Source organism: Lichtheimia ornata (assembly GCF_029851405.1).
Source record: "Lichtheimia ornata isolate CBS 291.66 chromosome Unknown scaffold00040, whole genome shotgun sequence".
Lineage (NCBI taxonomy): Eukaryota > Fungi > Mucoromycota > Mucoromycetes > Mucorales > Lichtheimiaceae > Lichtheimia > Lichtheimia ornata.
The window spans coordinates 97,808-119,283 of NW_026695360.1; the positions used below are offsets into that span (position 1 = coordinate 97,808).

The 21,476-nt window shown below is 43.1% G+C and overlaps 7 protein-coding genes across 7 annotated transcripts; 2 read left to right on the plus strand and 5 right to left on the minus strand.

The window, feature by feature from the left end:
- Positions 1-1,332: 1,332 nt before the first annotated feature.
- O0I10_007910 (uncharacterized protein) lies at positions 1,333-2,365 on the plus strand (the record flags this gene model as incomplete). Its single annotated transcript, XM_058487920.1, has 6 exons — positions 1,333-1,342; positions 1,405-1,451; positions 1,516-1,623; positions 1,683-1,828; positions 1,895-2,054; positions 2,117-2,365. The coding sequence occupies 6 exons, from the start codon at positions 1,333-1,335 to the stop codon at positions 2,363-2,365; spliced, it is 720 nt and encodes a 239-aa protein (XP_058341258.1).
- A 1,255-nt stretch (positions 2,366-3,620) lies between these two features.
- O0I10_007911 (uncharacterized protein) lies at positions 3,621-4,472 on the plus strand (the record flags this gene model as incomplete). The annotated part of the gene is made up of 2 exons (XM_058487921.1): positions 3,621-3,841; positions 3,914-4,472. The coding sequence occupies 2 exons, from the start codon at positions 3,621-3,623 to the stop codon at positions 4,470-4,472; spliced, it is 780 nt and encodes a 259-aa protein (XP_058341259.1).
- A 593-nt stretch (positions 4,473-5,065) lies between these two features.
- Positions 5,066-5,667, minus strand: O0I10_007912 (uncharacterized protein; the record flags this gene model as incomplete). The annotated part of the gene is made up of 3 exons (XM_058487922.1): positions 5,066-5,213; positions 5,278-5,396; positions 5,461-5,667. The coding sequence occupies 3 exons, from the start codon at positions 5,665-5,667 to the stop codon at positions 5,066-5,068; spliced, it is 474 nt and encodes a 157-aa protein (XP_058341260.1).
- A 1,478-nt stretch (positions 5,668-7,145) lies between these two features.
- O0I10_007913 (uncharacterized protein) lies at positions 7,146-8,389 on the minus strand (the record flags this gene model as incomplete). The annotated part of the gene is made up of 6 exons (XM_058487923.1): positions 7,146-7,176; positions 7,233-7,882; positions 7,945-8,043; positions 8,111-8,131; positions 8,199-8,271; positions 8,325-8,389. The coding sequence occupies 6 exons, from the start codon at positions 8,387-8,389 to the stop codon at positions 7,146-7,148; spliced, it is 939 nt and encodes a 312-aa protein (XP_058341261.1).
- Positions 8,390-11,329: 2,940 nt separating this feature from the next.
- O0I10_007914 (uncharacterized protein) lies at positions 11,330-13,034 on the minus strand (the record flags this gene model as incomplete). The annotated part of the gene is made up of 3 exons (XM_058487924.1): positions 11,330-11,594; positions 11,708-12,153; positions 12,999-13,034. The coding sequence occupies 3 exons, from the start codon at positions 13,032-13,034 to the stop codon at positions 11,330-11,332; spliced, it is 747 nt and encodes a 248-aa protein (XP_058341262.1).
- Positions 13,035-14,323: 1,289 nt separating this feature from the next.
- O0I10_007915 (uncharacterized protein) lies at positions 14,324-15,602 on the minus strand (the record flags this gene model as incomplete). The annotated part of the gene is made up of 2 exons (XM_058487925.1): positions 14,324-14,566; positions 15,459-15,602. The coding sequence occupies 2 exons, from the start codon at positions 15,600-15,602 to the stop codon at positions 14,324-14,326; spliced, it is 387 nt and encodes a 128-aa protein (XP_058341263.1).
- Positions 15,603-16,113: 511 nt separating this feature from the next.
- On the minus strand, positions 16,114-16,649 carry O0I10_007916 (uncharacterized protein; the record flags this gene model as incomplete). The annotated part of the gene is made up of 3 exons (XM_058487926.1): positions 16,114-16,302; positions 16,358-16,462; positions 16,530-16,649. The coding sequence occupies 3 exons, from the start codon at positions 16,647-16,649 to the stop codon at positions 16,114-16,116; spliced, it is 414 nt and encodes a 137-aa protein (XP_058341264.1).
- Between the last annotated feature and the right edge of the window lie 4,827 nt (positions 16,650-21,476).

Here is a 21,476-nt window from a genome sequence, read left to right on the forward strand (position 1 = left end):
AAGCCATATTTATAAGGATTGATAAGTATCTTACACACCGGCTTTGTTTCTATGGATACCGCTATAGCTACAATAATACTATACTCTTCTTTATTGTTGGCACCACCGCCAGCAATTATTCTAGGGAGGCGCACCTATGCAACACCTATCCGAGGCAGCATCATCTCCAAGCAATGCTTTTGTTTGTGTAATCCATGCATTATCAATACCGTTACTGATGCAGATCAACCTTATCAAATGTGATAAAGAAATGATGCCGATCAGCTGATGGTATTGGATCCTCGCCGTATATACTTGTCATGTACTGTACATCTGAGTACAACAAAATCCATTATGGCCCGATGAGGTTTTCAGGGATGATGTTGACACCTGTCCTAATATGACCATCTATCTCTGATAAGTGATTCCATAATGTATCCGTTTTTCCCCTATGGTGAGCTTAAATGCACACCCTCCATGGGCATAAAAAAGATGTTCTTGCGCATCATACCCCACACGTCTCTTCCCTTGATTACACCTCTTTGATTGCTTAAATCATAAAAGACCAAAGAAGCCTATTGCCAGCCACGGTAGATGGAGTCGTTTTATAGCCCTTTTGGCTTTGATTTAGTACATCCACTGATACTAGCTGTCATTCACAATTTTCATTGTCTTGCTATTCTCATTGTCCTCGTTGTTGTTGTTATTTGTGAGCAATGAATTACAAACCTTGATTAATCACTTACTACTCTCATAACGCATAGAGCATTCTTTCGTAGCAGGTGGATAGGTGACACATTTACGAAGCTTGGTATTGGTGCTGTGATGCAAAAAGCAAGATTCGTGGTAAGATTTTATTATGCTGGACTTTGAACCAGATGGGCGTGTTCTGATTAATGATCTTCTTCTGATTAAAATAAGCTCAAGCGTTTGATGAAGGCAATGGCTGCCGAAGCAGACCCCAAAGTCACCATGCTCAACCTGAAGCCTATTGGTGATTACATTATGATACTATTGAAGTGAGCAAGCCAACTAGGAATCATTCATGGGTATCTACACAACAAAAGAATCACAAGAACACAGCATCAGGGATATCACACATATCAGTCATTGTAATAAAGATGATGTTATTGATCAGTTAAAGGACTTGATCTTAGCTAATGCGGGTAGGATGGATATTGCTATTGCGTGCGGTATGCTACAAGCACGAAAGATGTCAGCTGTCCCCGTAAACCAAATTGGCTGGGCATCGCGTTCGGAAAGTGAAAAACGCGTCTAATCAATAACGCGTCTGTGCTGCGCTCAAATGCTCACGCTTGTGTCTTTTCTTATTGTATTTTTGGCTTTGGAACAATGGAAGGTGGTGAGTACTGCATCCTGCCAGTATACATACACGATCGAATATACTCATTCTAGCGATAACAGGATTCTTTAATAACGACAATGAGGGTTCTTCTTTCAGTGGAAGCAAGGTACAACGATCTCAACCCATGTGCAGCACAACATTGACTTTGAGTTACTCTCTTGGTGCGATAGAGATCCTTCAATGAACATACAATCCGACCTCTTACAGTCAAGCAATTCCAGGACATTCAAATCGTGAGCGACAATGTGTTTAGACTCGATGACATGGATATAAATTCGGTACGGCATACATCTCATTATTGTTGCACACCATGTTATACTGATTCGTATCATCAAAGGTTACCGTTGTCGGTGTTGTCAGAGATATATCGCCATCAACCACCAATCTGCAGTATACGATTGAGGATGGCACGGCTATGATGGAAGTACGACACTGGCACGAAGGTTCCAATGGTGATGGTGGTGAATTACCAAATGACATCAGGTAAAAACGAGATAGCCGATCAGCGACGTTTACCCATATCTGATATGACAATGAACGATTATACAGCAAGGGATCATATGTGCGCATCAATGGCCGAGTCAACCAATTCAACAACAGGATCAATTGTATCGCTTTCGCAATCAGACCTATCACCGACTTCAACGAGATCACATTCCACTTTTTAGAGGCCATCTTAGCCCATGTTAGATTCACCAAGCCATCTGGAGTAAGTATTGGAACCTTTTACAATGGACCGTGATATTCATAGCAATCATTTGTTCATCTCAGGGTGATCGCATGGAAATCGATTCTGGTAACGGAGCCCAGAAAAGCTTAAATGAGCGGCTCATCGATGTGGTGAAACATTATCCTGGCAACGGTGACGCTGACGACAACGGTATCCATGTGGATCAAATTGCAAAGGAGCTTCAAGTAGATGTAGAAAAGGTCAAAGCGCTTGTAGAACACCTAGCGGATGAAGGACATTTGTACGCAACCACCGATGAATACCATATCAAGTCAACTGATCAATCGTAACCATAACCCCGTGATTCAATAAACACTCCTACGATTTACAACAACAACATGCCCCATAGACTAGTTCCATGATAGGTTGGCACTTTCCCCTTGAGCGCTTCTAATAACAGGCACAGCCTCCATTCGTCTAATCATGCATTTGATTGGTTGGCCGATCAAAGGTTGTTCGAACAGCATGGGTGTACTGCATGTGATACAACGAACATTCTTTTGTGATCCTGACACAGGAAATGTGCTGGTATTGCTCCTACAACCAACACTCTTTGGTCCGTGATAAGTGTATGAGATCCATTGTATTCAATAAAGCTGCAATGATATAGGATACAATCTTTTGTGTACTCTTTTCTTTTCGAAACGCAACATAGCGTGTGCGTGTGAGTGATAATTTCAAGCTTACAACGCACAAGCTTCTGTGAGACAAGCATGATAATGGTTGTCGGAAGGAGTAAATATATGACAAAAAGGGACAACCCTATAAGCATAGAAAGATTGTTGCTGGCTATCAAACATGGTGGCTATTACATTAACGAGGTCCAATGTTATGCCTATCGGCCTTAGTCCACTGATAACTTTCAACTTGGATCGTTGTCTTCGGAATACACTTGGAAGCACAAATTCTATGTTTCCCGAAAAATGAAGTTGGGGGTTGCAGTGTAATAGTGGGCGAAGCAAAAAAGGACATGTGATACATGTAACGTCGAAATCGACAGACACGATCCAAGTATCTTTTGACATGAATCCGATTTCTCAAGAGCATCTCACTTTCTGTCTAATCTATCATGTACGCTGTTGTCTACCTCACCACATGGCTTGTGGCATTCTTGATGCATCAAAAGGAGATCACATTGGCATAGGTAGAGATGATCATATTGCATTAATGGCACACTCATTGTCAAAAGGGAATGTCATGAACAGGAGAATAAGCGCGCACCGGTATCATGTCATCCAATAACATCCCAGGGGCACTTTTGTCACACATTGATGAGCACAGGCGTCTGTCAGTAACATGCAAGACATGAAAGTTGTGGGAATGGCAATTATCCGTGTATGGTCAAACGCCGTACGTTACACATACGTCCCCCCTCTGGGTAGGTGATCACTGCATATGCAGGTGCTTCACTTTTTGTACATCATCTTTAGGGTGATCCTGATGCTGTGGTGGTTAAAAGCACCTTTTTATCGTTTCGGATCTCCATCAGATTGCTCTTCTTTCTCTCTACTAGCTTTTTACTACCTTCACGCTTTCCTCGTCATAATGGTCCACGCATCTACATCTTCTTCAAAAATCCCGCGCCCCATGAATTGCTTCTTGGCATTTCGACTTGAAAAACAACAAGAAATCATCTCCCGATGTCCTGGAGCAAATCATCGCGACATTTCTAAAATCATTGCCAAGTGGTGGAAATCCATGCCAAATGAAGAGAAAGAACCATACCGGGAGCGAGCGCGTCTAGCCAAAAATGAACATGCAAAAAGGTAACAATAGAACCCGTGGGTGGTTCAACTATCAATCAACGATTTGGATCCTAATGTATAATATCAAATTAGATACCCTAACTACAAGTATCAACCACAAAAACGTCAAGGGAAGAAAACACGCAAATACATGCGCCGGTCTCGTGATCGATTTACATCGCGTGTAGAAGAGAATAATCGTATTATGGAACAACTCTATGACAACCCACGAATACTAGAAGAGGAAGGACACAAAATCGCGATTGCTGGTCTTTCGCCATTTTCGGATTACTCCTTGGAATCACCAACTACAGCTGCTTCAGCGAGCCCTCATTTTGGTGTAAAACAAGATGACCTACATGCAAATTTTCACGATCCTCTTGTTACGCATTGCCTGGAGAATCAAACGTTTTATGCATTGCCTATGACACTGGATAATACCATGGACTACTTTGTCAACAACTCAAGTGAATCATTATCATCCCCACTACCACCATCCCCATCCTCCGCTCAAGATCTTTTCTTCAATTTGCCGCTCCTCGATCAAGACGTCGTCGCTGATAACTATGACACAAGTTGTATAAATCTAATGACCACCTACCAGTTGCTAGGCAACCAGTGTACCCCGCCGATGACTGGATCTTGGTTTTGATGATCGCTGATTAATGGATGCCAACACATAATAATGCTCAAAAGTCCCATAACCACCCACACAATGCTAGTGGAGCACTTGTCATTGTGTTGAATGTATCATAACGAATAAAAGCAATGAACCATCGTATCGATGTTAATACGCTAGTTGATTTCCATGGATTCGCCTCTCACTCTTCCACAGCTTTTAGCAGGAATTCAACATGTGACATGGTCAATGTGGCCCGTTGGACGATACGATTTCGTTCCTTGAAGTTGCGTTGATACAGTTTCTCTCTTGTAATAGCAATTGTTGTAACAAATGTGCTTGTTAGAACCTTTGCTTTCATGACACCACTACAATCAATGCATGCAAAAGTAATATTGGGTGTCGATTGGTGATTCACGTGGTTTCTTTGGATTATCAAACGACCCAATTGCTGCTGCATTTACATGTATCATATCATGACGATGCATCCAAAAGGGAAATTTTGTATATTAGACGATTACTTTATTGTCCTTGTATAGACGTACAAACAAGTGGATTCAACAGTGTACAGCGATAGAGTCATTAAAATTGCTAATGAAGAAGAATAACGGTTGAGATGATATCGTTTAATGGCGACGTCGCCATCCTTGTTGGAAGGCTAAGGCCCCAATGGCAAGGGTGATACCAAAGAAAGCGGCACTATAAAGGAAACGGATAAAGCGGTGGCCATATCCAATTTCTGTGAATGCCACGATCACAGTAAGAGCAAAGAAGCTAGGTAAAGAGGGCATCTGTAAGTTTTCTTCTTATATACAATATCGAGTCAAGGAGAACATACATCCATGTCAAGATCATAACAGCGCGAGTTGATGCTCCACCAAAAGTATTGAGCACCAGGACTCCCAGCAAGAGCAGCGTGTTTTCAAAAAGGACACGATGGGCATTGGCAAGACGCGACTTTAGATTTGATGACAATGATGAATGAATTGAGTGCACTAAATGTTTGTCCCATTGTATTTACCCCAAAACCTCCTTCAGGCCTCCACTTTTTCTTGGTGGGTTTACTCTCGCCCGCTTGCTCAGAATCTTGTGCAGGTGCAGGCTTCTCTGTGTCTTCACCAAACACATGGCGTACGAAATACACAAGTCCCCAGAGCACCCAAAGAGTGAAAAATGCAATCCATGTAAGGCGCACGTCTTGGTCGATGACAAAATCGTTGACGTCCATGATAGCTTGAAAAGAAAAAGGGTATGATTGGGTCACCACAAAGATTGGTTGCTCTCATTTTATAGCTTTCAATGTGTGCTGCAAATATAAGCATCGTCACTTTTGATATGCTTTGGGCCATATCATGACGATATGCAGCATGATACAAGAACTTGGCCCATGGATCGATTCCCACGCGTGTATGTCGCCGCAACAACGACCCATGCTCTTGTACCAGTAGTAAACAATAACAACAACAACAACAGGCAATACATGGCACAAGAAGCAGCAGCTTGTGGTTACCATTCCCTCCGCTGATTGATTCATCGAATTACTGCACCACATGCAATCCTCATCTTGTTCCTTGAAGATCGTCAAGAAGCAGGGACGAAAAGAACAATGGGATCATCTCCTATGGGGTGACAGCTACATGCAGCGGCGAGCATAATGCTTCTCTTCTTTTTGTTTCCTGCACTTGTTGGTTGGATATGATCGTTGGGTGCGGTGACCTAAATACATGCATATGCAGTAGTGTTTATACGGGCATCTCGTAAGTGTCTGTGTAAAGCTTCTCCGCCATTATCATTGCATGTAATCCAAAAGTGCCGAAATCAATGTTCGTAGCTAGACAATGGATGAACGGATGCCATGGACAGGTAATCAATAAAGTATGCTCTTCAATGATGGGGGTAAAATATCGTCATTGACATACAATGGCTTTTTTCCTTTCATAGTACGATTGTTCCAACAATGCAAATAATGCTGGTGTCATTAGAGCCGATTTGACCAACAAGTCATGTCATTCGATATCCCTATGGTCACGTTTGCAGCATCGGATGCGAGCTGACAATAAATACAACCCCTCAAAACACAGGGATGGCGTGTTGAATTGGACGCGTGATCGCTATTAGAAATGGTATGCAATCAAGACAAAGAGAGCAACGGTGTGCAGCATCTTCCTCCTTTGTGCCAAAGGCACGACACGGTAAGTCACGGCTTTTCTCGGCACGTTCATAGCTGCAGCCCTATAAGGTCTATGCACATGATAGTCATGTACGTCCCTGAACACATGTCGTTTCACTCTTGGTCGCTAATAAGCATGTATACATGCTCCTGGATCATGCTTTACTTGCATCCTGCCATCCATTTTCAACTTGAAGAGATAATTGAAAGCACTCTTTCACGTGTACTCAATGTGCCTTATGCAAATGCTGCTGATAGCCTAACATTGCAATGACCTCGTACCATATCATCCACATGAACCAACAGCTGTTGGTAATGCAAAAGCCGTTGAATAGCAAATAGCGGCAATACAAGATCAAAAGAATCTTCTAACATAAACCAAAATGATATTATAATAAGACCAAATGGAACGTTTTGTGTGATCATTTGTGTGGATATTGGTAAAACTATATACGAAAATAAAGGAAGAAGAGCAAACAAGGGATGAAATGAGAGGGAAATGGAGAGACATGGCGGATATGCTAATGATCTGCATTTTAGGAGAGAAGACGCATGGCAAACTCGAAGCTACAAAGAATAGAATGAGTACATTGCTATACATTCACGACATGACTATAACTTACCCCATAAAAGTGGCTGCATTGGAAGGTGCAGCTCTAAGCAAACAGGGACCAATACCACGGAAGAAACCAGCAGCACCTTCAGTAGCCAAAGTCTTACGTACGCAGTCGAGAGCGGATGAATACTTCTTAGCAGATCCAGAGAAGCCATCGGTTTGAAGCTTGGATTTGACAGCATCCATAGGGTAAATGGTTCCCCACATGGCATAACCTGCACCAGCACCATAAAGCATGACTTCCCAAGTAGGAAGGTCTGCACGTGACTTCAAGTTGTTACGCTCCATAGAGTTGCGCACGAGCCACTCGTAAGCGAAAAAGTAGGCACCATATCCTTGGAATTCACGAGCCATAGTAATACCTTGTCCTTTGTAGATACCAGCCAAGCCATGCGAGCGATAAATTTGTCGAATAGCATCAATAGGTCCACTGAAACCATTGCCAGCAGTTTGCACTTGAAGACGAGTACGAATATGCTCAACAGGACCTGATACAACCGAGTTGGCAACACCACTAGCAGCACCAGCCATGTACATTTGTGCGTTGGTCAAAGGATCACCACGATTCTTTTCTGAAAAATGACGCTTCATGGATTCAACGACGACGAACTGGATTGAAACACAAGCACCAATGCCGACAAGGGGAGTGGCTGTACCCTAAAAAAGTTTGATGGTCATTAGTTCCGGATAAGCCTCTTGGCTCCTATCATCAACATTACCTTGTAAAAGCCTCCAAAACCTTCACGTTGATAAGTCTTTCGTACACAATCCATTGTGCCGCTGTATACAGGGTTGGCCATTGATTGTGTTTGAAGACGCTACACAATTCCACCGAGCCGTCAGTTTTTTCTTTTCCAGATCCGCAATTATCCGTATCAAACTCACCACTTTGACGGTATCGAAGGGCTATGGATGATTGGTATGGGGTTAACTATATGATACATGTCGAAGATGTGGTTGTGATGATATTTACCTGGCCTACAAGCACTTGCATAATACCGCCAAAAGTACCGGCAGCACAATCTTTGAGAGCCTGGGACAAGCCGCTGTTGTCATACGTCAATAAAAATCTTTCAGGAACACCTATCCCATGACATACGCAGATTCAGAAACTTCTTGGAGAGGTGCCAAGGCAGGTTGTTGAACGATCTCAGTGGACGCCATGTCGATCGTGGAGCAATGGAATGCGAGTGAAAGAGAAAAGAGAAAGAGAAAGTGTTCCGGAAACAGTTCTTGATCCCGAGATAAACCCCACTTTTCACGGGCCGCTGACCTGAATAAAGATTGTAAAACGCCACCTCTTATGCGGATGTATCCTTAAAGGTATAGATCAAGATGAATCACAAAGCAAGATAGAAGATACTTTTAAAGTTGGCAAGTTAATCCGTTTGCCTTGCTGCACACTTGTGGCATATAACAGGTCCATTGCTCCTTGCGACACTCCAAAAACCATAACATTCTCCACACCCATCATTGCCAAACAAATATACCACCGCTCTCCCACGATCTCCACCTATAAGATCATTGCCCCATCTTTATTTCCTTCCTTTTAAGTTTAATCAATCGCACCCGATTGTCTATAAGAGTCAATGACCCAGTTTTCGTTTTCAGTATTTGTTCAAGCGTTGGACCTTAGGCTATACTAAAACTTTTCCGTTTGAATCTATAACTCTCACACGTTGGGGCATCCCATGATTCCATTCAGCGTTTCAATCTATCATACAGCCAATGTGGGTGGATGGCTCGATACTTTGCTGATGCAGCATGTACCTGCAGCAAAAAGTGCAATGTTGTGCTGTTCGTTGATATCATCATTTCATGGATTGATACGTCGAGGAGGAGCACCATTGATGAAATGGACGTTGTAAGGTTGTTCCTATCGATAGGTTTTCGGATGGGATATTTCAGGCTTAATTGGCTTGTTTATTATCATGCAGGGTGCAACACCCTCCTTTATTGGAGCGTTACTATATTTTTGAATGTCGCTGTTTATCATGCTCACCCATCTATACCTATTGACTCGGTCTCAATTGCTGCTATTTTATTATGCATAGTGGTCTCTAATGTTATGTACCTAGTTTACTCTTCTGCAATCCAATGCCGTGTAGCAGGCCCAATGTCAGCTATGACTTTGACAATGGCTCATGCAACAACGACTATGAAAAGATAGGCCATTACCGGGGTTGGTACTTTTTGCAGCCATCCGATGGTGGTGAATGTCACCACGTGGATGTTGTGATATGAGAAGTATGCCACGTGGCACCAGCTGTTCAGTGGCACCTTTGGTCATTCATTCATGGTTCGCTCAACAATGAGCGATGGCTGTGAATGGAGAAGTTTTATTGTGTAGACCAGTATGCAAGGCTATCACCAATAATGAACTACAGCAGTGTGATCCAGCTACCACAAAGAAAGAGCAATGATACGAAAAGGACAATCACACAGGTTCATCTTCATTGTTTATTGAATTAGGCATTCCTAAACATCTCAAAAGTATGCTCAACCACCAAAGGCTACTTGTTGTATCCATGGCAACCAAAGACAATCAACACCACCCTATACTTGATATTTGTCATCTTCCATCTACTATGCTCAAGTACTGCTCAACGAAGCTGCCTACTTGTACTAACTCACTGCTGGACTAGCCCTGCCTCCATTGCTTGAATCTCCAAGGAAAAGAAAGGTAGATTGGACCCCTGCCGACTCGTTTCCATAGAGTCCATTTGGCTGAATGCACCATTCCTTTACACCCATTGCCAACATGACCGAACAGAGATCTTGCTACATAGTTGTTGCACCTCTCTACGTTGAAAACAAGAGAAAAAACAGTGAAATAGAGGCTGGAGATGCTGGAAAAGGGGTGCTATTATAGGATGGATGAGACCCACAAGTTGATGTTTAAGGATGGCAAAAACCAATTTAAAAGGCGATCGATTCTGGGGGTAATTGACACGTCCGTCAGGACCTCTGTCACTTCTTAAAATTGGAACGATACAGAGAAGATTAGCATGGCCCCTGCACAAGGATGACACTAACTCTCTGAGATGGATAGCTCTACGGAGCAAATTTTTTTTTCACTTGTTGCCTTCACTTGTATCCTCAGCTTATTGAATACATTATGTTTTTGCTTTGGACATTACATGAATGAATAGCATATCGCTTTTACGCTCAAACACTCTTTTATTATCCTTGTTCATTGATCATTGGCATAAGAGTACTCCATTGACGAGATACACTTTGTGAGTGCTTGACTGCGAGAGGCATTGTAATTGTAGTGTTCTAAGTTAAGGACCTTTTGGACACTTGAAAGGCATGCGAGGTGAATTTGGAGTACATGGTCATGAGCGAACGGGCGACATCGAAAGCAGCAACTCGGCCCAAAGCATAATGAAAACATCTCCTCTCAACATCATCAATGTCCCCTCTTGATTTCCGGTTATTGGATAGCAGATACCCATCATCATAATGTCCCATCCTCATCCAATAAAACAGTAGAGGTATACGCCCTTCCGGATCGGCGTCAGAGGCACATCACGCATCACCAATAAACCACATCTTGACGGAATAGCACTCGCACCACCATTGTTGACTTGTTGAAAAAACGTCCAAGGCATTCGCATAGGCACTTGAGAAATGATATACACATGGCGGCACCCATGACAAACGTTGCTGGGATGATCCACAACGAAATGAGGCGACTTGTAGATAGCTGATTTCCAGAGCATTAAAACGATACTCGACAACCGCAGCCATAAGATGATGATGGAATATGCTCATGTCTCAAAGATTGCAGATTGATGATAGTCGTTTTTTTCAAAGCAATAGCACTCGGCGACAATAACAAGGAGACCAAAAAGCCTGGAGATGATGAAGCCTATACTTGGTCGTACGCCATACGAACAAAGGATGCATATTTAGATTGAGATGGCACCGATTTCCACTGTGACGACATGGTCGTCTCCCCAAGACAGTACAGCACAATGGCATCCTAGACGTGTTGTTGATATATAACATAGCCGAGCGAGAGCCTGCCACTCTGTTCCTTCCGTAAGTTCACTTGAAGGCGACATATCCTGAAATGAGCAGTTTACCTTGATGTGCTTCTCAATAGCATCCTTTCCTCAAACAACCGCCTTCTCGTTCATCCCATCCATATTGTGCTGCTGCTGTTTCATTGTAAGGCTCGTTAATTATCAGGTCTTGCTTTGTAGATCCAATGTCACTATGCGTACCAATGAACAACAACGACCAGCCTCCAGCGTTATTTTTGAATCCAATGAACTTGTTACTACCACAGGTATCATCATCATCCAACATGTTCGAGCTGCCATAAACGCAATGTGAGATAACAAGAACAGCCTTGCCTTTCCTGCCAACATACCCAAACGGTATTCCTGGCGCGAGTCATGTAACGAATAACACGATACCCCTTTGGATCTTGTACAAACTAGAAAACAGCAACCTACACGCGAACTTTAGTACCCCAATGTCCAACTTGGATAATAAAGCAATGCAGCGATTGAACGTACTTGTCCTGTTGCCATGGAAGGTTGAGTCATGGGTTGATTGCGCACGTCCTTGTTGTTGAATGTCTGCAACTGGAAAGTATCGCCATTGACCACTGGTACAAGTACTTGAGGAATGAGATCCGCCATGGCACCGATAAAACCATTGCTATGAAGATCCACCGATGCAGAGACGACTTTCAGGTAGCTGATTCCCAAAACCATGAAAACGGTATCCTTGACAACCACAACTATGTATAAGATAGAGATTGCTTGCTTGCTTCTGAGAAACCCACCCAAATTCAAATGTTGATCTTCGACTTTCAATGCAATAGGATCCGCCACTGACAACTGCAAGGAGACCAAATGGATTCTGATGGCGCCAAAGAGCATGCAAAAATATAGCTTGATGGAATGATGGACCTATAAAAATGCATATCACTAATTTATCTCTGAAGTAATGGTAACAATACTTAGCCGGTGCCATATGAGAACCCACGATGTTTGATGCCACCCAGTAACCAAAACACATTTCCTTGCTGCAGAGATGTCGACACAGTGACTAATTCTGATAGCCGTTTTTCCAAGCGATACTTGATGATGAATGCCTTGAGAGATGGATAAACCTTGACAGCACCAAAAGGCCACGTAACATTGTTGCTAGTTGCTGATGTGATACACCCATAGAGACATGCGCTGTAGAGTATTCTTGAAAGCAATTGCCCAAAAGGAGAGCCACCAGAGGATCAAGTAAACGTTGTTAACACCAAAGATATGGACCCTATTGTTGCTCATTCCTGCTTCTTGCTTGTTGCTGATATGATCCACCGATAACAGCAGTCATGCGTAGTAGGATATCCATCAAAAGAATTATCGACAACCAGAACCACAATTAGGTGAGATAAGGCTTGCTGACACCGAAAGACATGGAAGCTGTTGTTTGTCGTTGCAGATACCCATAAAAGGGAACGTCCAACACTTGGTGACGAGAACCATTAGATGATGTGATGAAGTCTGCTGATACTGAAAGATGCTATAGATCTCGCTGCTTGATGCTGCTGGTATGATTCATCTATAAAAGATACATGGTACACCATCTTCAAACCAATACAACGATACTTAACAATGATAGCTGCAATCCATGAAAAGTCCAAAGCATGAGAAGAGAAGTAGCTCGCTGAATATCCCGCATACTATAATAAAAGCGGAGGTTGGCAGGCGTTGTAGAAGAGAACAGATCACTATTTACCAATGATAGACATACGCACGAAAACATGTCGACATCCAATGACAGCTGCATCCATAGAAATCCCAATGCACTAGAAGACATGCAGCGTGCTGAATATCCCACATACTATAGTAACGAAGAGGTTGGCAGGCGTTGTAGAAACGAATGGATCACTATTTACCAATGATAGCCATATGCACGAAATCCTGCTGATATCCAAACCTAGCCGATTCTTGCAATCATTCTCTTATTGATAAGACCCGCAACGTTGGCACTCGGCTTGTAAGCGAAGGAACGATACTTGATAAGAATATACAGTGAGAAGGTTGAGTAATACTTGTATCACCAAAGATAGCATACTTACATGATGCCGAAGAGCCCTTGCAAGGAGCGAGAACGAACCAATGTGCTGCCCAAGACCACATGCAAATCGAAAAATCATCAATCGAAAAGCCCAAACCAGCATCCTAGCTGCGGAAGGGTGTACACTCAGTGATATAGCCGATATGAATGAGATACCAATCCTTTTTCATTGGGTATGGAATGCAGCTTGACGATGGAGTCCTTGACGAGATGCATGAATGACCTTGGTAACACAAAAGATGTCAACACGGGCTCTCATTGCTTGTTCATGACATGACCCATCCATAAGACACGTATAGTTGTAGAGATCCACCAAAGGAATCGCCAATAACCAGAACCACCAAGAGATAGAAAGCTTGCTGATACCAAACATATACAAGTTGTTCCTTGTTGCTGATGTGATCAATCGATAAGAGACCTTCATTTCAGGATGCACACCGAATTGCCGATAACGAGAAGAACCAGAAAGCTTGATATGACACCAACGATATGGATGCTGTTGTTTGTTGCTGATACAATACACTCATAAAAGACGTTCATTGGCTGACATTCTCCAGAGAAATCGCCCGTTGCTTGGTAACCAACCACCCGAGACGCAATAAAGGTTGACACCACCAAAGACATAAACATTTCCCCATGGCTGACATGATCCACCTATAAAAGATGCATCATAAACAATTGTCCAAACTCATCCAACAATACTTAGCAATCATAGCTGTGATCTTGTAAACTCCTAAGCACCAAAAGACAAGCAGCTCTGCAATAGTCCCTCTAAATAATGGTAGGCGTTTCAGCAAAGGTCTCCCAAAAGCATGAGAGTCATACGTACCTGAATCACGCAATCATCACCCGCAGACTTGGGAACCAAATAGGCCATCAGGATGTAAAGTAATAATAAAAGCGCACAGCCAAAGAAACGTCATAGTACCAGTACTCTCCTGTGGATCGACGCGATGAAGTGCATCAATAGAGATACCCATATTCTCTCTAAAGGCAAGGAGATCAATAGCCGTAAAACGATGGAGCCGTGCGAACAGAGGATGCATTTTTAAATCCCTGAGGCCGCAACATGAGTCGCACTGTCCCCGGGCACAACATGTAGAGCTCCACAGGAAAGTACAGTACAATGGTGTCCTTGACGTGCAGTCGTGATAATGATAGTATCGCCGAAAGAGGGTCTGCCACTGTATGGCGTTGGTAAGTCCACTTGAATCCAGCCAATCCCGTCATAATGAACACTCTTACCTTGTGGTATTTCTCAATAGCATCAATGCCTCAAATAAAACCGTATCTCCATGTCATCCATATTGCCTTGCTGCTGTTTCACTGTAAGTCTCGTTAATTAACAGGGTTCGCTTTGTAGATCCAATACCATGCATACCATTGAGCCAACCATACAGCATTCTTGCTTTGAGATCCGTATCCTATTGCTGCCAGAGGTACCATCATTCAACGTATTCAAGCTACAGTAAATGTAATGTAAGATAACATGTAAAACCAACCCACACGCTTTTGTTGTCAGCATACCCAAAAGAGGCAATGCAAAGACGTCTTGAGAACTCTCATTGTGGACAACTCGGTAAGGAAGGCACACGACGCCGTGAACCATGGTGACCACAAGGAATTGCAACCAAATACACCATCCGAAGGCAATACAATAACCAACCTGCAGCGCCAAGGTATGCCACCATATGTACTATACTCTCATTGGATCCTGAAATTGGCATCATAAGAGATATCCACCTTCTCTCTGTAGGCAAGGAAATCAATAGCCGTACTTGGATGGAGGCCGTGTGCACAGCGGATGCCTTTTCAAATTGGCCATGCCATCGCATCTTGAGTCACACTGTTTCCGGGCCAAAATTCCCCAGGAGAGCACAGTACTATACAATGACATCCTCGACATGCTGATTGATCAAAATAATCGCCCAACCAGAGCCTGACCTAATATTTCTTTCGTAAGCACACTTGAAGGGACAAATTCCATAATGGACACTTTACCTTGTGGCATTCCTCAATAGCATCATTGCCTCAAATAAAGCCGTATCTCCATGTCATCCATATTGTCTTGCTGCTGTTTCACTGTAAGTCTCGTTAATTCACAGGTTTCGCTTTGTAGATCCAATACCATGCATACCATTGAGCCAACCATACAGCATTCTTGCTTTGAGATCCGTATCCTGTTGCTGCCAGAGGTACCATCATCCAACATGTTCAACCTACCATAAACGCAATGTGAGATAACGAGTAAAACCAACCCACACGCTTTTGTTGTCACCATACGCAAAAGAAGCAATGTAAAGACGTCTTGAGAACTCTCATTGTGGACGACTCGGTAAGGAAGGCACACGACGCCGTGAACCATGGTGATCACAAGGAATTGCAACCAAATACACCATCCGAAGGCAATACAATAATCAACCTGCAGCGTCAAGGTATGTCACCATATGTACCATACTCTCATTGGATCCTGAAATTGGCATCATAAGAGATATCCACCTTCTCTCTGTAGGCAAGGAAATCAATAGCCGTACTTGGATGGAGGCCGTGTGCACAGCGGATGCCTTTTCAAATTGGCCTTGCCATCGCATCTTGAGTCACACTGTTTCCGGGCCAAAATTCCCCAGGAGAGCACAGTACTATACAATGACATCCTTGACGTGCAGCCTTGATAATAATAGTATCGCCGAAAGAGGCTCTGCCACTGTATGGCGTTTGGTAAGTCCACTTGAATCACACCAATCCCACAATGAACCTCTTACCTTGTGGTATTTCTCAATAGCTTCTTTGCCTCAAATAGAAACTGTATATCCATGCCATCCAGTAGGTGCTGCTGCTGTTTCATTGCAAGGCTCGTTAATTAACATGTTTTGCTTTGTAGATCCAATACCACGCATACCATTGAGCCAACCATACAGCATTCTTGCTTTGAGATCCGTATCCTGTTGCTGCCAGAGGTACCATAATCCAACGTGTCCAAGCTACAGTAAGTGAAGTGTAAGGTAACAATAACATTCGCTTTTCATGTCGACATACCCATAGTAACAATAGGTTGCGACCCTCCCTGACGACAACCATGGAAAGCATACACACGACACACGACGCCCCCTTTGGATCTCGTATAAACGCGAGAATAGTAAACTACACGTGAACTTTAGTATCTCAATGTCCAGCTTGAATGGTAAAGTAATGCAGCGATGGAACGTACATGTTGTATTGCAATGGAAGCATGAGTCATGGGCAGATCGCGCGCGTACTTGCTGTTGAATGTCTGGAACTGGAAAGTGTTGCCATTGACCACATGTTCAACCCAATGGACGCTGTACATTGTAAGAAATGCCAGCAATTAACGCGTTGTAGTTTGTAAATGGAGACACGCTTACCTTTTTTGTGAAGTGGAAGTGAAGAAGAGTGGCCTCTTTGTTCCTCCTGTTCTCTCCAATTCTTGCACTCCATGCCACCCCGCTTGCTACAGCTATTACTGTTTATACGTACCCTCAACAATATCCTATACTCTTAGCTCCATAAGAATGAGCACTGCTCAAGACTTCAATTGAGAACAGCCCTCGTAATTAAGCTATTAGGTCTGTGCGCATCACATCGACCGATTAGTTATGCAGCTCCACTCCTGAACCAACTTGTGTAACCTACTGTGCAACCCCCTACCAAATATATATGATATCTCGCTTTCCACCTTTCACGTTTGCAGTTCCCCTTTCAATGCAGAAAACAACCAAGTGATCCACCCCTTGCACATCTAAGCTGATCGTACGATACTCAAAGTATCATGTTGGATCCAATTTTCATTTAATAAAAAGTCGAAGAACACGTAGAAACGGTATTGTGGATGTTTATCAAGTAGATACAAGGTACATAAGGGAAAATATATCCAAATTGAATAGGCTATGGGCGAAGCACAGTATATAGTCACCAGGGATAATTGCGTCATCCTTTTCTTGATTGCTGTCGCCATGATCACCTTTCATCCATGGTCGCAAAGTAGGTGCTGTACGCTTTGGCTCCAGTATCCCAATATCATCCATTGCTGTGAAACACCTCCTTTCGTCAAAGATATAAGCCCTTTTCTCAATTCCATCTAATCCATCATCATCCTCAGCCGTATTCACGTGACACGATCCATCGTTCCTGCTGATGACGCGCCAAGTAACCAAAGCAACATTCCAGGACTTCTCATCACTGCACTTGATCGCATCCTTCCATCCATGACCATTGCAAACTAATATCGCTGCTGATGTGCTCCCTTTCCCATAGATCCTTGGTCCCTCTCTTCTTGAGTCACTTTCCATCGCAGCTCAACCAGTTGAAGACTGCTTGTATTGTGGCGTAGTTGATGGCTGATAGTGCGTCATTCAAACTAGACATCACGTTGTAAATGGGCCAAGCGAACCAAACCTGTCAATGAATCCACTTCCTTCCATCACATGTACCAAAGCATTTCATCATTCAGATCCATATCCATTGTAATTCGTATGTATTGAAGCAAGTTGCTACATGTAAATAAAGCTGTTTCTATATGATGGCTATCTGCTGTTCACGTGAAAAGGCTGCAAGACGCGTTGCTGCAAGTGAAGAACGCTGTGGGATACGATGGAGTAAAGAGCTTGTTAATAGCAACTGGTGCATCGAATGCTGTTACATTGGATTGTGGCAGGGAAGCGCGTCAGAGCGTGTGTTGTAGAAGAGTGACAAGAAGGCTGTGTACACGCCATGGAGTTGCCATTCATTCAATGTCTTTCGGATCAAGGCAGTTGTTGGAGCGACATGGGTAGGTTGAAGCAGAACAATAGTTCGCATGATGGTAGTTGTACTTGAATGGGGTAACAGTTGAGAATGGGAGGAAGAGACATGAGGCTGGGAGTGGAAGACCTGGAAATTAAGTAGATCTTTTTTCAAGTTGAATGATACTTCTTTGTTTGAGCGTTGTTCAATCAAAGCCCCTCAGATCAAGGAAGTTGAAGGATGGAGATGATGGGCTGGAACAGGACAATTGTCCACATGCATTGGATTGGGTAACAAAGGTGATTGGGAGGAATGGGCTATTAGCCGGCAGTTTACAAATAACTTACCAATTTGATTCTTCTGATATTGGATGATGTTTCTGTGTTTGAGCGTTTTTCAGTCAAATATCATCGGATCAAGAAAGTTGAATGATGGGCATGCTGGGCTGGAGCAGGACAATCGTTCGTATGCATTGGATTGGGCAACAATGGAGAATGGGAGGACTAGGTTATTAGCTGGCATTTTGAACCATTCCTAAATAGTGTACAAGAATCATGCATCGACTGTGCTGAATGACTCAAGTTACACAAACACGCCCCTCGGCATCTTTTGCTCTATTAGAGCTTCTCCAATGGTTGGGAGCTATGTTTTGTGTAACTACCCTCAGAGTTTTAATAGGATCACCATAGCTTTGCCTGATTCCACAATGGTTGGACCTAAACATAGTTTTTTGTACACCATGTTAGCTCTTTTCGCCCTTTATCACTCTCTTTTATTATGTCTACTCGTCGTATACTTGGGTAGCTCTTTGATGATGATTATGATGATGAACTTGAATGCATAGAATGTATTCATCGTACGATGGACTTGTCCAATTCGGCATTTTTTTATGGTTAAAGAAGATGACGTAACCCTAGGAATGCTTTGATATGGCTGACGAAGATAACGAGCTTTGATATAGTTATTGAAGACAACGTAATGGTACGGAAGCGTTAATATGGTTAAAGAAGATAGCATAAAAGATGTGATAAAAGCGATTTGTGCTGTCAAAGATAATTTACACGGCTTAGACGGCGCCGTGTATTATACACGGTCGGGCTGCAATTTTGACTCCGGGTGCTAAATTGACTCTCCTTTTGGCTCCACCATTGGGAGATTAAACCGTGTAAAATCGGAGTCAATTTGACACTTAGCTCCACCATTGGAGATGCTCTTATAGTCATACTACTTGACAATGAACAACGACCTCTTTTCATATAACATCACGCTTACAGCTAATGGATGGTGTCGAGAGCACTATAAGCAAGGTGATGATGAACTGAGTAAAATGACACGTAGCAGTGGTTACACACATACCCTTGACAGGTTGCTGCATAAATGGGATGACGTTGATTGTTTTTGGGCATTGTTGGCTGTTTATGCACGAGCATCCAACGATGAAGAAGGTAACCCATTATGACCATGAGAATGATGGTGAATCTATAAAAGGATACCACCTTGTACGGTGGGTAGGGGGGATCACAGGATGGTGGTTGTACAAGAGGTGTCGAGATGCATTGATGTGCCAATCCCGCCCAGAGTAAAAACATGGATAGCTTGATTACGCGAACTATGTTTAGTTGATATCTCGAATAGTGGTTATCCATATCTATCAACGTGTATAAGCTATTGTTGAGGTACACAATCACAGCCGTAACTGTAACAGGCGGAGTGGGTTGGGATGGAAACGCGTTCACAAATTAAGAAGACAAAGAGCCCCTTCTTCTCCACTCCCGCTTCACAAAGCAAGGTAAGCTTGTCACCATTTACAAACTACAACACATTAACAGCTGGAATGCTTTCCATTGTACAGCGTCAATTGGGTGTACCGGTGGTCAATGGCGATACTTTCCAGTTGCAGACATTCAACAACAAGGACGTGCGCAATCAACCCATGACTCAACCTTCCATGGCAACAGGACAAGTACGTTCAATCGCTGCATTGCTTTATTATCCAAGTTGGACATTGGGGTACTAAAGTTCGCGTGTAGGTTGCTGTTTTCTAGTTTGTACAAGATCCAAAGGGGTATCGTGTTATTCGTTACATGACTCGCGCCAGGAATACCGTTTGGGTATGTTGGCAGGAAAGGCAAGGCTGTTCTTGTTATCTCACATTGCGTTTATGGCAGCTCGAACATGTTGGATGATGATGATACCTGTGGTAGTAACAAGTTCATTGGATTCAAAAATAACGCTGGAGGCTGGTCGTTGTTGTTCATTGGTACGCATAGTGACATTGGATCTACAAAGCAAGACCTGATAATTAACGAGCCTTACAATGAAACAGCAGCAGCACAATATGGATGGGATGAACGAGAAGGCGGTTGTTTGAGGAAAGGATGCTATTGAGAAGCACATCAAGGTAAACTGCTCATTTCAGGATATGTCGCCTTCAAGTGAACTTACGGAAGGAACAGAGTGGCAGGCTCTCGCTCGGCTATGTTATATATCAACAACACGTCTAGGATGCCATTGTGCTGTACTGTCTTGGGGAGACGACCATGTCGTCACAGTGGAAATCGGTGCCATCTCAATCTAAATATGCATCCTTTGTTCGTATGGCGTACGACCAAGTATAGGCTTCATCATCTCCAGGCTTTTTGGTCTCCTTGTTATTGTCGCCGAGTGCTATTGCTTTGAAAAAAACGACTATCATCAATCTGCAATCTTTGAGACATGAGCATATTCCATCATCATCTTATGGCTGCGGTTGTCGAGTATCGTTTTAATGCTCTGGAAATCAGCTATCTACAAGTCGCCTCATTTCGTTGTGGATCATCCCAGCAACGTTTGTCATGGGTGCCGCCATGTGTATATCATTTCTCAAGTGCCTATGCGAATGCCTTGGACGTTTTTTCAACAAGTCAACAATGGTGGTGCGAGTGCTATTCCGTCAAGATGTGGTTTATTGGTGATGCGTGATGTGCCTCTGACGCCGATCCGGAAGGGCGTATACCTCTACTGTTTTATTGGATGAGGATGGGACATTATGATGATGGGTATCTGCTATCCAATAACCGGAAATCAAGAGGGGACATTGATGATGTTGAGAGGAGATGTTTTCATTATGCTTTGGGCCGAGTTGCTGCTTTCGATGTCGCCCGTTCGCTCATGACCATGTACTCCAAATTCACCTCGCATGCCTTTCAAGTGTCCAAAAGGTCCTTAACTTAGAACACTACAATTACAATGCCTCTCGCAGTCAAGCACTCACAAAGTGTATCTCGTCAATGGAGTACTCTTATGCCAATGATCAATGAACAAGGATAATAAAAGAGTGTTTGAGCGTAAAAGCGATATGCTATTCATTCATGTAATGTCCAAAGCAAAAACATAATGTATTCAATAAGCTGAGGATACAAGTGAAGGCAACAAG